At 33.8% G+C, this 17,331-nt stretch overlaps 1 protein-coding gene across 1 annotated transcript in view; it reads left to right on the forward strand.

Annotated features, from left to right (window-relative positions):
• Positions 1-16,393, forward strand: part of LOC132559172 (uncharacterized) — a 43,906-nt gene extending 27,513 nt beyond the window's left edge. Inside the window, exons 3-11 of the mRNA XM_060223785.1 lie at positions 2,257-2,421; positions 3,111-3,226; positions 8,909-9,090; positions 9,335-9,488; positions 9,681-9,737; positions 10,359-10,493; positions 11,254-12,643; positions 15,084-15,175; positions 16,122-16,393. Coding sequence (XP_060079768.1) covers positions 2,257-2,421; positions 3,111-3,226; positions 8,909-9,090; positions 9,335-9,488; positions 9,681-9,737; positions 10,359-10,493; positions 11,254-12,643; positions 15,084-15,175; positions 16,122-16,246 — 2,416 coding nt within the window. The 3' untranslated portion in view covers positions 16,247-16,393. The remainder of the gene's footprint in view (positions 1-2,256; positions 2,422-3,110; positions 3,227-8,908; positions 9,091-9,334; positions 9,489-9,680; positions 9,738-10,358; positions 10,494-11,253; positions 12,644-15,083; positions 15,176-16,121) is intronic.
• Positions 16,394-17,331: the final 938 nt, after the last annotated feature.

A 17,331-nucleotide genomic window follows, 5' to 3' on the forward strand; every position in this document is an offset into this window, starting at 1 on the left:
TGACAGACAGGTATGAATATATCGACTCGCATTTTTCTAATGCTGCTTTCAAACATGACTGTTTTATTTTAAAGAAAAATGTTGTAAAGATAACCCATGAATGGTTTATTTACAAAAGACACAAAAAGGAATGATTATTTTACAATACAAATTAGGACAGAGCTGCAACCTAGGACATACGTATTTCTGAGAGTTGGTTTATAAATCCATCATCACATTTTCACATTTAAAAGAAATAAAACAGTGACTTCTTGCTTTGTATCTCATATTCGTATTTTAGGTACGAAAAATAACCGGAAACAATATGTTTCAAGTCAGACTTTTTTGTTTTTGTTGATGTTAAAAACAAAGAGGCAAATTTCTGTGTAATAACACAGTAAAATTTTTATAATAAGAATCAGACGGGAAAATGGTCTACATCGTTTAATGATCATAAACAGCTTTGATCTTTACCATCGTATGAAAGGATGTTAACCTTAATAAGTACACTGTTGATAATGATACATCTTTTAGCTATATGTCCGGCCCAAAGTTTGATGTTCAGTCAATAAAGATTCGCGTGCACGTATCTTGAAAATATAGTGGAGAAGATCACATGTCGAAATTGTTATCGGTGTGACGTATCTCTTTGATAGATATGTATGTTTTATCAAATGTATTAATACAATCGGAGTAATATTTGACAGAAAGAGAAAATTAATGTTTTCAGGCATCAACAAATTGTACAAAAGACAACCAAGTCAATAGCTCTTTTCATTAGAAATTTAGGGTTAGATACAACTGAGCCAAACAATGAATTAAATTGCATCATACAGTTGTTACATCCTAGTAGGACTCGTCAGTAATGCAAAGGGCCACCTTTCTGAAGTCTATGAGACGGCCGAGGATTTCCTTATATCTGATAATTTTGAAAAAAAGTCATTATCATAATTCAAACTTCTTTTCATTAGAATTTGAAAATGTCTGCCCTTTGTCAGTAAATGATCTGAACAGAATGTGATTCAGACAACTGTGTCCAGATTAAAACAGGTCTGTGTGATGGAAGCATAACATAGTTAGTAGGCCTATTATACAGACTACCATTACCATAGGGCCGAAATAGCTACAACCGCCGACAACGAAAACCTAGATGTATATCTGTGTAGCATCTCTATATGAAGTCTTGATGTGAAATATCAACCCATTGTAAATGAAGTATCCAAAAGCGAAAATCATCAATGAAACGATGTTTATAGTCTTTTTATCAACTTCTTAAATATGATGGATTATAGACAGCGTGATAAACAGAGATGATTGCATTTCTTACCAAGGCTACCATGAATGAAATTTGTTTGCTAGCCTGCATTTCAAAAAACAATGCTGTCCTAACAGATATATTTATTGCAGCGTTGACACATATGTTTCAAAAATCCTGTTTGTACAAAGTACAGTATGTAATCAGGGTGAATGCATTGTTAAGGTAACATTGTTACATCGGGATCCACTCAATAAAAATTTCATGAAGCACCAATGCATTGCAAGAGCAATCTTTCTGGTGTAAGCCAAATATGACGATCATATTTTAGGTTGAGACAGATGATTAACGTTGAAATGACATGATAATGATATGATGTGATGATCACACCAGTAAAATGTTTCCATTCACCTTTCTTATCTTTAAAATATAAGCAATTTGTCGGTTATGTCCGAATGCAAACGAGATATGACAATCCACCAGATCATCTCCCATCATACTACAATAATGGCACCTTAGCATGGTATTGTCGCCCAACTTTACTGGGAAATTCTGTAAAGAATGATAAATAAACATTAATTGCTATTTGAATTAATTGTGCCAATTTCCTGGATTCTCCTATTAGTATTAAACCCCGTACCTGACGTCTCTTTTATATCGATCTACGATACCAAATTAATGATGATTGCCAGACACAGAAAGATTAGATAAATTTAGATCAATATTTGAATAATTATCTCATTTAAAAACCTTTGTTGTTTTTCTTTGTATTCGTTTCTTTGCTTTTTGTTTTTGTTTGTTTTCGTTTCTTTGTTTTTTGGGTATTTTTTATGTTTTTTATATATATAGATGATACTGACATATCGTTATATTTCGTATAATTAACGTGTTGTATCTTACGTGACCATTTATTTATTTCATTTATTTATTTTGACCTGCTATAAAACCCGAGAAAAACAGAACAAAAAATGTTATTACCCTCCCATACAGTTGAAGAATTATTATTTCTTTTTTTTAAAAAGGGCGACCTTAGCCAACGATCTTCACACCTATCGCCTGTTGGAGAGTATGTTCACACATCCAGAGACATTTAACGAAACAGCGCTTACTAAATTTGGCGCCCAGAATATAACGTTGGACGATTTATTCCTTCGATCTGCCCATCAGAAAGAAGACTTCATTTTTAGGTATTTATATTTATATATCGTATAATTACCTAATAATTCAGAGAATATACCAATACAGTATTTTTGTATATTTGACTTGTGTAATATAACATTTTGTGAAGATATATTTAGATAAGAGAATATCGTCACCTACTCAAAGAGTGCATTTTGACTGTAACAATTTAGACCATTGCTTTAGAGCTAGTATGACTTCAGGTTTGACGGAGTAAAATATCTGTTTCCTAGAATCGTGTTATATAAAGAATCTTGAATTCATTTTCATTCCATAGTTAATCTATGAACACGAACCATAATGTATATGTTAGCTCACATTTAAAAAAAATAACTTAGTTTCTTTTTATAGATCACATATCCAATAGAACTGTATACAAAATATTATTATACACGTCAGGAAATTCAAAAAGCAAACGGAAGATGTGGTATTCAGACTTTCTGCTACTAGTTATTACTTGACCGTACATCAACTCCGACTGATATTCAAGAAATTAACCTCATCTAGAAGAAAACAAATTGTCTTAATCTATTATAAATTGTTTCTTTCGGCGTATATGTAATTGTTTGCCTTTTATTAAGACTACACGGAAACAAATAGTTTCAACCACATTTCTCTCTTTTAACTAAAAATATGCATGTGAAATATAATATTTCGTGCAGAACATAACATTGCTTGCTTTATGTTAATTTTACAGGTGTCTATGGAAGGGTTTGCCGTGTAGCACGGACGATTTTAAGACTACAATGACAGACCACGGTGTCTGTTATACATTTAATGAAGGGATGAATCAGGAGTACATCTCGTCCGTCGGTAATTACTTTAATGTTTTAATATAATATCATTATTTATTTTAGTCTATATCATTGCTTAAGTAAAAACAAATCCAACATTCTAACTGTTTCCGACTTAATACAAACACAATACACAAATGGTACAGAGAACGCCAGACTTACTTTGCCATATCCAAAAAGTTTAATCAATTAGGTATCGAGAAACTTCTAATGTGCATGACGCGTCTATTGAGTTGATGATGTGGTCAATTAGAGTGGAGTATTTAAAAAATGTGTTTATTGAATACTTCAGTTAATCTGCAGACAAGTGTAAGTTAATTTGGTCTTCTAGGTTGAACACTCTTTTGCTATCTATTTCATGCAAGATTTGATAAATTAGTTTTTAAACCGTAAACAGTTTTAGCGTCGTTAACTTCGTACCACATCATTCTATTGTGTCGTTGAATCACTTTCCGGCAGTGTTTGTCTATCGCCGATTAGTTACTGTTTCATGTCATAAACGACATATGTCGATACACGTTTCAATACTTTCATTTACGAGAAAGTCAATTGTTTATTGGTCCTGGCTGAATAATTAGATGAATGGCTTTTAAGCAACAAAACTTTTTGGGGAGAATTTCACGTCATATAACTTGTGCAATTGTAAATGCGAGTTTTACTGATTGGGTTCAGTATAGTGTTAATATTTATTAGTGTACCTTGTTTGTTTTATTATCGGTCTAGTCATACAATTATTGTTTGCCAGCGTAAACTGATTCCTGATTACACGAATGGTTTATTGACTTCATACGTCCAGATATTAGGACTACTCATAACAAGAAAATAAAAGCTAACCTCTTGGATCAGATTTCCATTTTTATAGGAGAATCATTTATAAGGAAATCCGTTTGCATATTTCAAATAAATGTATTTTACTGTTATTTATCAACAACGTACATTTCTGGATAAATGTATTTCCAGAGTATCTGAAGATTGGAAATATTTTATTTCGTTTTGCGATGTGAAGTTTGACCAATTTGAAGTCAGTTAGAATGTCTGGTTGTTTTGTTTTGTTTTGATTATCCTTGTTCTCATTTCAAAACGTGACATTACTTATTTAGATTGACAAAACTTTACAAAATTGACAAAGAAGACGCTTACCCTCCCGGAACACTTGGGCTTATTTTCCTTTTACTGATGCAGAAGTCTCTGTAAAAATCTTCATATTTTGCTCTTGTTTTATTGAATTTGAGACTGCATTCAGATTCTTTTGACTTGTTATTATTTTCTTTGCTGTTTTATTCTACGATAAATGCATGTAAAAAGATGATGTCAGATAAAGATTAAATTATCTTTCAATAAAATGAATATTTGATATTTTCCCTCCAGTGAAATGCATGAAAAGAATATAATTTTCTTAGACAAAGTTTTGTCTAAAAGGGTAACAAAAGAAATGTGAATGTAAACCATTCATAAATAACATGAAAGTAAAGAGTTTTCTATCAAGAAAACGTACGTTAAGGTTAAGATTTTCTCAAATATCATTAATTGAAAATACGGTTTTTGACCAATAAAATTCGTATTAAAGAAATATTCTAAACAAATAGAATCTTAAGACAAAAAAATAATTCTACAATTAAATTAGAATTAAGATATTTGTTCTGCAATAAAATGCGTATGAAGATAACGTTTTCTCTAAACAAAGCATGTGAAGATACGTTTGTTCCAATAGGTTGCACGTTAGATCAATGAGTATCATATGATTTAATGAAAAACACTTACCAAGCTGTTCAATTTAATTGCAATCCATTTCAAATGTATGCCTAAACACAGGTAGTTAATATTACATAATGACATTCGCTCCATACGCGAGCTCGTCAATCATTGGGTTTGAACAGTAAACAAGATCTAATTGATTATTACCTGAGTGGCATAATGATGGATTATGCCATTGTGTTTATCAGGGTAAACTACGTTGAGACTCTGTACTGATATTTGTACCTTTTGCAACAGGAATTATCTACAAAAAGGGGGCAAAACATTAACAAAAGATATATTTATACGGTGAATCCTGAAAAAGTACAAGAAGAATAAGGCCATGTGTTCCTTGAGCGTCTGGTGCTTCAACAACCCCAAAGTAAACCTTAGTCAATACAATTAAGTAAAATCACGTTCTCAAATGGTAACAAGGTATACAACAATTGAACCAATTGAATTTAAAATCATCAAATACGTCCAGCTTTATATCACACAAAGAAATAGAATATTCCTCACTGACATCACCTTGACAACCATCTTTACTTGATTTTTCTACATTTGCCTCGTCCTACATCAAGCAAAACTTGTTTTTTCTGATCCAGTTTAACATATTATACATGTTGGTAAATTGTATAGATATTTGCATTGCTGTAAATATATACATATTTGTACATTTATTGAAAATGATATTGATAAACTCTCTGTCTTAACGAGCCATTATCTAATCTAGTCGATTTTTGGTTGGTGAACAATACATGCTCTATTTTGTAAAGAGTCTTGCTCTGATTTCTGAGCAACTGATGCTCTGGTTTGTGAAGAGAATTGTTTCGTTTTGTGAGCAATTCGTGCCCTGGTTTCTGAGCAATCACATTATCACCATGTTTAAGGTTATAAACTTTTATGAACAACCGTGTTCAGGGTTATATCCTTTATGAACAGTCGTGCTCAGGGTTATAAACAGCCATGTTCTTGCCTGTGAGTAGTCATGTTCAGGTTTATAACCTTTATGAACAGTCGTGTTCAGGGTTATAAACAGCCATGGTCTGGCCTACGTTAAGTGCCCAACTCTGATCTCTATATGGATATATATCTGTATTCAAAGACAACATATTTCATGTTCAAATTTAGTGAAAGTATTACGTCACATACGTGCCAAAATATTTCAAGGTCACGTTAACTTTTACCTTATTTTCATAGGATTTATGTCTATATTTTCTACAAGTAAAACATTAATGGTATGTCTGCCTTTCCATATCGAAGTACATTAAGTGTGATCTTACTATTTGTTTTAATGCGTAAAAAACCTTGATATCGCGCTGTTTAATTACTGTAACTCTGTTTATCCAAATACTTGTATACTGTATCTTAACCACTAGAATAAGATGACTTTTAAAATACAACCTTTTGCAGAAAATTATATCTTCTGATAAAACCTGATAAAACATCTACACAAACTATGCTGTTTTTTCCTTTCTTTTAATAACAATCAAGAAACAATGATCATCCTTGATATTATTGCATAACGGACCGTACTCTTGGAGGGGCGATCTTAAGGGGAAAAAACAATTATCATTCAATAGACACTATGCAGAAAACAAAATTGTATATTTGCATTTTAGATAAATACTCGGCATGTATTTTTTTAAATATGTTTCGTTAGTTGTTTGTCGTTCAAGGACTTCTCTCTCCCTTGGTTTAAGACTGTTTTAGTGTCCATTACATCTTGATCTCTGCCGACGTGAGATTCATGGAGATTTTAATATCCGGGCAATCATATAACAAACATCAGGATGGTATGATAATTATACATTGACGTATGTATGTAGTGGTCAAGTTGTTGGTCTATCAGACGATCTGGTTTTACTCTGGCCGGTTTTCCTTCTGAACCTTTTGGAACTTGATTAGAGACGAGCTGCTGTCTACCATTGTAGATAATAAACTGGTTAAAGGTTAAGTGTATTGTATGTACTGGTACAATTTTTTTCTGTTCAGTTTCGGCGTCCGATCAGATACTTCGCTTTCCTTTTACGACGTCATTGTAGAGTCTCGAATCGATGTAATATCATACCAATGTAATGTGTAACAGGGGATGTCCATGATCTGTTTGGTGATATCAAATCAGTGTGTAGCTCATTGAATTTATCATATTAGCTATATTTAAAGGGTATCAATAGCATGTAATCAAGAACTAAGAAAAAATAATACACAAATAACTTAATGGTTCGAGATATACAGAAAATAACAGTCTGAGTATAAACAACATACAGAACAGCACTAGGCAGTGGAAAGAGTTTTTATTTCACGTTTTGGTCGTGACCTGCTGTACATCGAAGATGTTTTATCAGCTTAAATAAAAATCAATGACTATTGACAAAAACAAAACCTTGAAATCGACAAAAGTATAGACATTAAACAATAAAGAACGAAACAAGTCCTTGAAAATTTCGAATGTGAATAAGACAATTTCATCCACAAAAATGTATATATTCTTTTTGCCTTTAATGATATTTAATCTAATTGAAATCGAATCTCTCTTTTCACTTTGTATTTTATTCAACAAGATATGATTTTGATAACATTTTATCTAATTAATATAATTGAAATAAAATCTCTCATTTCACTTTGTATATTGTAAAACGAGATCTGATTTTGTTAACATTTTATGCCAAACTAGATTACATCCTATTTAAACAAATGTATCATGAGAATAAGATGCAATAATGAGAACCGCACAAATCATAGAAGAGTAATTCTCCGTTGTCGTTGTTCTAAAACTTTCTTCCAATTTGGTAAACCTGCTTACGTTAGCTTTTGTGCTGAAAGTTCGACATGAGGCACAGAAAAGCTGGTCTTGGATGGAAACAGTTTGTACATTTTATCAAAATTTACTGCGACATTCAGACTCACTAGGGCTATGTTGATCGGAGAGTCCATATAGGAAAAGGGAAAAAAATACTTTTTAAAATTTAATAACACGGTTAATTGGCGGGTTTATTTTTCTCGTTTGATACGTTGACAATAAAGCTTGTATAAGCAACCAATTTCTAGTTAATCGATTTTTGAGAATAGATACGATTAATATTGGCTATACACTGTTTGCTGATTAAATCATACACAAATTTGGATGTTTAGCCAACAATTTTGTGGCCAGCCTTTATTGATACACTCGCAAAACAAAACAATAGACGTTCAAAATAGGCATATGTGTACAGAAAGCTTGTTATTTTGTCTGACAAAAGATCTCGACATAAAACTGAACCATCAACCCTTGCTATCTTTTGGTATCTGGAAATTCACTGTGACGATTTTATCACAGGCAAACGTAATTTTGGCTAATCATGTTTATCATACAAAACATACTTAATGCACGAACGACCTCGTCTGGAAACCTTAATCAGGTTTGTAAAGCTCTGTATGAAATATGTTTGTGTGATTCATGATGTTTGCGAGCTTGATGGTAGGTTGATAGCATTGGTTTCTGCCGAGAATATCGTCAATTTTAATCAATATACATAGTAAGGCTTCAGTTCTATTGTATTTGATATGATAGAGAGGAGAAATTAGTGTGGCTGTACTCAGCTATAATATTCTGCTCTCGCCAGTAGATCTTACCACACTCGCATTGCCGTTACACAAGTCTTCTTTATTTGTGCATGAAATTTTATAACGTATCACAAAAAGGCAAAAACAAAAACAAAACAGAAAGAAAAAGAAAAGAAAAAAGGACAGTTTTAGTAGTTTCTTGTAACCAGTGAGACCATTGTGTTGTTTATTTGAATAACAAAACAGCAATCGTTTAGAAGCACTAATCTACATTGTCTTAATCAGAGGGGCGAGATGAATTGCATGGGTGGCGCTCTACTAACCAATTAAAGCATTTAAGTAAATGTGATAAACTTTATGAAAACTTAAGCGCTGCAGTGTAATAAGAATGTACTGTCATAATTGTTTGATAAATCTACAGGGGTTGAGAATGGCTTACGTCTGACACTGAATGTTGAACAGTATGAGTATATGCCTGGACCCCACGACGCTGCGGGCGTGAAGATGCTGTTGCACGCGAATGGAGAGGTACCACGTGTGCACGCTCTAGGTCAGGCCGTGTCGACGGGTGCCCATGTCTTTGTGGGTGTGAAGGTGTTTAGTGTAAGTATAGCTACGTGTACTTCTTCGGTAATTTTATACCATTTATGCTTTAGATTATGTCAACTCTTTTGACCAAACAAATGTGGCCTTTGTTTCCGGTATACCTATGTATTATCTGCTAACGTTTCCTACAGACCACATTATAGAGACCTCGAGGGCTATTTTTAATACTTCTAGAACATTAACAATAATGCATGATACACATCTAATATGTTTTATGTAATATTTGTTATGTATATCATAGATAACTAACTTGCCAATGCCTCACGGAAGATGTAGCGAACATGTCCTGGAATACATGGACCGCTTTACAATGGACGCTTGTCAGATGGATTGTTTGACTTCACTGGCCAAGACAAGATGTGGTTGTCGTCATAACTACATGCTACATAAAAACGGTATGGATTCTGAAACAACAATCAACTGCAATGTTGTAGATATACACACATCGTTAACACAATGAAGATAAAAGTCTTTAGATAAACATAGTTTGTAATACTTTCAAAACATGAACCTGTTAACACTACAATTTGAAGAAATTTCTCAGCAAGAGACAAGGCTTACTATATTTTACAGGTTCTGTTTTTCAGGTGACCCTCGGGTGTGTACATTGTATGAGTATTTCAGCTGTCTGAAGCCCCTCATAGGTGAGTTAACTCAAATTCTTATACATTATGCTGGTAGATAGTACGATAAATATATACAGTTACTGCAAACACGATATCTTATATGGAATGTCCGAATTAACATGCCACGGAGACGAAATAAGCATGTTGGTTATAGCTAATATAATGCCAAAATATATTGAAAAGTTATCAAAGTATTAAAATAGTCAACGCTATGTTCATGTACTTTAGGATTTCTAAAATAAAGTGGTACTTCCACCAACAATTACAACATTTTAGTGATATTTCTGTTACAGTTAGTTCAACAGCATCCGACTGCAGTTTTACATTGCTAAAAATACTTATTCATCAAATTCACATATTGTTCGCAGCTGAACCCAACGATGCGGTTGACTGACACTGTTGTTTGTAGGTAACAAACTCACTACTGTGGATCATACTTCATTGAAATGGGATGTTGCAAACATTTTTGTTCGTGAAATTGCTCAAGAACAATATAGCAAATATCAAAAGAATGAACTCGAATATACAGGACTTTTACAACACTGTTGTTACATACAAACTTTTACATGACATATTCTACTATCTGTGTGGAAAATGACGTTACTTATTTTTTATGATATTTTATTGCTTTTTCAATAGACGAGTTCCCCAGTATCCACGATACCTACTGTGACTGCCCGGTGCCTTGTAACTTCATTCTGTATGAACCGGATATTTCCTACGCTTCTACGTCCCAGTATTCCGTCAACAAATTTCTCCGCAACAATGACAAAGGTATTGGGGAAAAAAAGAATTTCAACGATAAAAAGTGATTGATTGTGACAAAAAGACACATCAATAGATAAACATATTGACACATCAATATGTCTTTAAAAATGACACCTGGGCTATTTACATTTATATTCTACAAAATGTAGCTCTCCTTAATCCGATAAACTTAACATAATATCTGCTACGTGGTGAACTTTGCAGACTTTGGAACAGCAAATCTAGATAGAACTAATTCATGGCAAGTAAACAAGTTATTCAAAATGTTCTAGTATGATCATCGAGGTCATACGCCTAAATGTACGCTTGTTTGTTTAAGTAAAGTATTGTGGCCATCAAAAATCACTCCTCCCTCCCTAAGGCAAGGATTAAGTAAGTTGCTGTAAAGCACTTATACTTCGCGTGGGATTTATTTTCGCGTTAATATGCGAGGAGATTCTATTGCGAACTCAAATCCTTCGCGATTATCTTATGAAAATAACTCTCAATGACATCCATGCTGATTCGGTTACCGATATTAGATAGATATAATATATATATATATAATTATATATATATATATATAATTATATATAAGTCCATCATTTGCGAATATAAAGTAATTTCTAGATCAACATTCGCTAATATGTCTGAAGATGTTAGTCAGCGAAAGTATTCGCGAAGTGATTTACAGTGGAGAGTTGTTCTTCATTGTTCTTTAGAAACGGGTGTATGACAATACATAAGATAAATATGATTAGATGAATTTTTTTTTTATATTTTGCAGAGGTTTTATCAGCTGCACTACTTAAAGCTACAGAAGTCACTTCACGAATGGAAAACTCAACGTTTCAGAGAACAAAGAATCTGGCCGAGAACTTCGAGAGAACATTGTTGGACGTTGAGAATCTTCTGTTGGACAACCTGGCTAGCATGCTTGATAATCTAAGTATAATGGTAAATAACAGCTATAGCGAGACATTTGACGTATACAGCAACAAGGAATTCCTGTATAGATTTCAAGAATATATTGTGAAGAAGAATTTCGTACGTGCTAGGGATGCGATGGAAGAAAGGGCCATTCATATTGTCGCATTGGCATATGCGGAGTTTATACTTACAGTGGAAAGCCGTATACGAATGTTGGCAAACGAAAATTTTACTGATCATTCCGCAAGGGTTATGATGCATGAGACGACAACACTCATGTTAGAAAACCGCAAGGAAATTATAAACCTTGCTTACGATAATTATTCTTCTCTCATCTACGCCTACGAAACTGGATCGCCTATTTTTAACTATTCATTTGAAGGCCTTAGCCGCCGTTATAATGAACCAGCAACACCAAAACATCTCATCATGAAAGCACGCGTTCATAACTCCTATGCTGTAAAATACGGGGAAAAATATGGCGGATATTTAAACATGACTATTGAAAGACTTGATTGGTTAAAGGAACTCTCGGACATTGCATTTGCAAACTCAACGTTAGATGAAGATCGAATGTTTTACTGTAGAGAAGAATTCAAATTTTGTATGCGTAATTTTGTTTTTGCAAGAAGTGTATTTTATTTTGAAACGATTGAATGGCCCATAGGTATTCTGCAAAAACGACGAGAAAAGTTTAATAATCTCTGGGTTCAATATACATCGGTGATGGAAAACATCGTTCAAAGCTTAAAGTCGTTGATATTGGAGCTGAACAAGACAGAAACACTGTTTTTAAATCCACTTAATAAAGTCAGACGGGATATATCGCAATATATTCGGGGAGAAAATGTTACAAAAATGGTCATTGTAGAGTTGTTAACCTCACAAGTCATACAAGATGGTATAACTGAATTTAGGATGTTTTTCCAAAATATTCGTGTTCGGGAGGCAAATCTTCTCGATTGGATCGACCGTTTGGAGGAAGATGTAATAGAGCTGTGGAGGACCGTTGTACAGGACGTGGATTCTACTGAATACTATAACTATACACAAGAAACACGATTTCTACGTAACTTTTCTGAAGTTGCCGTAGAAATCCGTTTGACTTTTACTACAATAAGAAACATGTGTCAGATGTCACAGATTGTTGACAACAAAGACGCCCTGCTCTTAGACGCTCTTGATGCCTTCATTCTCGACGCTAGAGCCTACAAAGAGTCCATTAAAATAGATAGCGAATTTATCAAGTGAGTAACTGAATCACAGATCGCAGTTTAAAATGTTATTAATTCGATATCTTTAACTGATTCACAATACATGATCAGCACTTTTGAAGGAGGCATTCTAATCTGTGATATTGGTGCCACTCTGTGCTATTGATGCCACTCTGTGATATTGATGTCATTCTGTGTTATATTAATGTCACTCTGTGATATCGGTGTGACTGTGGTAGTGATGCCACTCTGTGATATCGGTGTCACTCTCTGATATTGATGTCATTCTGTGATATTGATGCCACTCTCTACTATATTAATGCCACTCTGTGATATTGATGCCACTCTGTGATATTGATACCACTCTGTGATATTGATGTCATTCTGTGTTATATTAATGTCACTCTGTGATATCGGTGTGACTATGTACTATATTAATGCCACTCTGTGATATTCATGTCATTCTGTGATATTGATGCCACTCTGTTCTATATTAATGCCACTCTGTGATATTGATGTCATTCTGTGATATTGATGTTATTTCAGAAGAAATTTATATATAAATCAATGTGATACCTTTAAGGCTGACAATGCAAATTAAACATTTCCATGTTGAAATGAAAAGATATATATATATATATATTTAGAATGCTCCCGAAACCTACCCCTGAGATAACGGTCTCTCCCTGTCATTGTATCTAAGGAAGTGGCAGACATTTTAATATAAACCTAGCTTGGAAACGTATACGGGCATCCCAGTGTATAAAACTCGGCCTGCAACCTGTCTAATAGATTATCATTATTTAAATGATGACGCAACGCGACGAATAGGTACATTGCATAAGAACGTTTTCTCACTTCCATTTTTTAATAATATGCAGGCGAGTTTCACTTCGGGCGGTCAATGTTGACAACTTTCGATACCCTCGGGAAGCTTTGACTAAAATGTGGACCACTTCCTGTGAAACGCTGTCCGGAAGATGTCGTTATCATAGGTGGTGATGGGTGGGAGTGGTGATCTGAATTTGAGAAACGGAAACTTTTTCTATAATCTTAAAATTAATTATTTTTCGATTGCATTGTCAACTTTAATTAAATGAGGATGATAAGTGTTGTATAAAATTGACGTTTTCGTGCGTATCCGAATAGCCTTAAATGATGATAATATGGTTCACAGTATCCGATGATCACATTTGAAGGTGACTTGTCACTCTGTGGTGTTTGTTATTGCAATTTTAACAACAAAATTTTTATCTTTACCCCAAATTTTCCTAAATTCATTATGAACCCTAACGACACATGACACTTTTACGCGGTTGACCTTCTTGCAAAATATCGGTTATCGCTGAGTGGTCGGATAATGACCCAAATTTGGCACGCCATCTTTGTAACATGTGCATACCATACCCAACGTATCATCCAATTAATTTCATTAAGTAATAATTCAATTGACTTTGTGACATACTAAAGCAATCATTTAGATGATTTATAAATTATATTCGACGTTTCTGGTATCAAATTGTGTCTGATATTACCACATGACAAATAATACTCAATACTTAAAAAAGAGTAAAAATGCGGACGGTATAAAAAGAAATTTTGCATTGCAATGTTTTCGTGACAATATTTCTCGGTAAACTTTTCTAACAAGACTTATAGGTGGTTCATAGTGCTATATACTAAAATAAAATCAAGACCAACCTTATCTCTGGAAATCTTAACAGTCTGTACACAGTACACATGATTTACAGAAATTATAATCGAAACAAATTCACATGCGATTGGGATTGAGTGGTAGTTCTACATTCGTATGTATTTGTTTCCTGGTTTATTTGTTTATTTATTTGTTTATTTATTTGTTTATTGTATTTATCTTTCCTTTTATAATAACGGCAGACTGATTTTACGTGAAACAGTAAAAGCTTACCTGACTGTGCGTGAATAAACACTTGTATAAATACATGTTTTAGGAAACCAATGTTTAATCCAATAAGAACGAAAAAGTGATTTAATCAAGTTTATTACATTTTTTCCTTTTGTTTAAAATAAACTGAAAACGATAATAAAAATATTAGTGTATCCACGAGTGTGATCGCGTTTAGAATGAACAATTAACATTCAATTACATGTACGTCATTACTACGTAATCGGCATGACTGGTACTTCGAGTCTGCATGATATTTTTTCTTCAAATTACTTCATTTTTATTTTCATAATATGTAAACTTGTTTTTTTCTGTTCTCTACTGTGAGTTTAAATTATACAGAACATTGGAACATTTACCGTACTTATTTCCTTGTCTGAATTGGGATAAACAGGGTAATTAAATTAATTCTCTATTACTTCTACTACAGGAATATCTTCCTGGGATATACTAAGTACTTAAATTAACTGTCTATTACTTCTACTACAGGAGTAACTTCCTGGGGACATACTGAGTACTTAAATTAACTGTCTATCATTTCTACTACAGGAATAACTTCCTACAACTGGACATATTCTACAGACAAATGAGTTACGAGGAAATTAACCAACAGGAGGCATATGATATCTTTGCTCTGCTTTGTAAGTATATTTTCAATTTAAACTTTAGGCTTCAAATGTTAAGCCCTTTACATCACTGACGAGTCCTAGAAGGACGAAACAGCTGTATGATGCAGCATTACTGATGAGCCCTAGAAGGATGAAACAGATGTATGATATTGCATCACTGACGAGCCCTAGAAGGATGAAACAGCTGTGTGATGCAGCATTACTGACGAGCCCTAGAAGGATGAAACAGCTGTATGAAATTGCATCACTGACGAGTCCTAGAAGGACAAAACAGCTGTATGAAATTGCATCACTGACGAAACCTAGAAGGACTAAACAGCTGTGTGATGCAGCATTACTGACGAATCCTAGAAGGACTAAACAGCTGTATGATGCAGCATTACTGATGAGCCCTAGAAGGATGAAACAGCTGTATGAAATTGCATCACTGACGAGTCCTAGAAGGACTAAACAGCTGTGTGATGCAGCATTACTGACAAGTCCTAGAAGGACAAAACAGCTGTATGATATTGCATCACTGACGAGCCCTAGAAGGATGAAACAGCTGTGTGATGCAGCATTACTGACGAGCCCTAGAATGATGAAACAGCTGTACGAAATTGCATCACTGACGAGACCTAGAAGGACTAAACAGCTGTGTGATGCAGTTGAATTCATTTGCTCCGCTGTATCTAACTCTAATGTTATATTAGATTTTGTACAACCTTTCATATCCTAGTATGATATTTGTATTTGGCAAAATGTACAATATCATAATTGACATCTTTATACCAATTAGTTCAGTATTGATATCTCGAATACTGCCAGCATCACGATGACATCGTACGGTGTCACAGCGAAGTGATATTTCACGGTTATCAATAATAACGCTCTGTGTTGAAGCATTTTCGGAGATATCACGTTTACATTGTCCTCTTTAATCAAATCTTCTCACCTCTGTTTCTTATCTTTTTTACAGGTGATATCGGTGGATCCATGGGACTGTTCCTTGGCGCCAGTGTTTTGTCAATAGTTGAAGTCTGGGATCTCGTTCTAGTGCAACTTCTTGCTAAAACCAGGCGGGTGATGTCAATAACATCTTGAGGCGAGACACGACAGCATTCAGACTGTGGTGTATTGATGTAGTGACAAATGTCTAACACAGAAACATTGGTGCTGTTTTACTGTCCACCAAACATATCTAATTTGCCTATCTGATGTTCAGCGTAATTGATCATTCTCAATGAAATCTATAACCCACAGCCATTCGAATGGAATATATATATTTTCTTATTGGTCGTAATATGATTTAATGGACATAACTATTACCCTGGTGCTAGTCAGACAGAAAGCAATACTCATTGATATATACATGATAAAATTTAAACAAATCTTGTTTAAAAACCAACAGCGATCTTTCCGGATGATTCAAACTGATTTCTGAATGTTTTTGTACTGGTTACTCCTACCAGAATGTTCTTATCATTCTACAGAGCACAGCAAATCGAATAATCTACATTAATTAGGAATTATCAGAGTACTTGACTTCTTGTCCTTCGAGAAAGATTACAAGTAATCCCGGGATATCTTGTATAAATTTCGATGTATTTAAACCTGTTTCAGCTCGTGACATCTAAGGACCGTGTAATGTATGTATAATTTTCCAGAGTATGATCCTAGTTCAGAGATTTGAACATATTGACGTAACCCTGTTATATATGTTATATATCAAGTGTTAGGAATATTTAGCGCGTGATTAAATATGTGTGAAATATATGTCGAATTACGTACATAGATAATATACAGTACTTCATCACATCTCATTGAATGTAACATCACGTACATAGAATGTTATACAGTACTTCATCACATCTCATTGAATGTAACATCACGTACATAGAATGTTATACAGTACTTCATCACATCTCATTGAATGTAACATCACGTACATAGATAATGTACAGTACTTCATCACATCTCATTGAATGTAACATCACGTACATAGAATGTTATACAGTACTTCATCACATCTCATTGAATGTACTTCACGTACATAGAATGTTATACAGTACTTCATCACATCTCATTGAATGTAACATCACGTACATAGATAATATACAGTACTTCATCACATCTCATTGAATGTAACGTCACGTACATAGATACTTCATCACATCTCATTGAATGTA

This window comes from Ylistrum balloti, unplaced genomic scaffold, assembly GCF_031769215.1.
Source record: "Ylistrum balloti isolate Yb309-2 unplaced genomic scaffold, AGI_CSIRO_Ybal_v1 Utg370870, whole genome shotgun sequence".
Classification (NCBI taxonomy): Eukaryota; Metazoa; Mollusca; class Bivalvia; order Pectinida; family Pectinidae; genus Ylistrum; species Ylistrum balloti.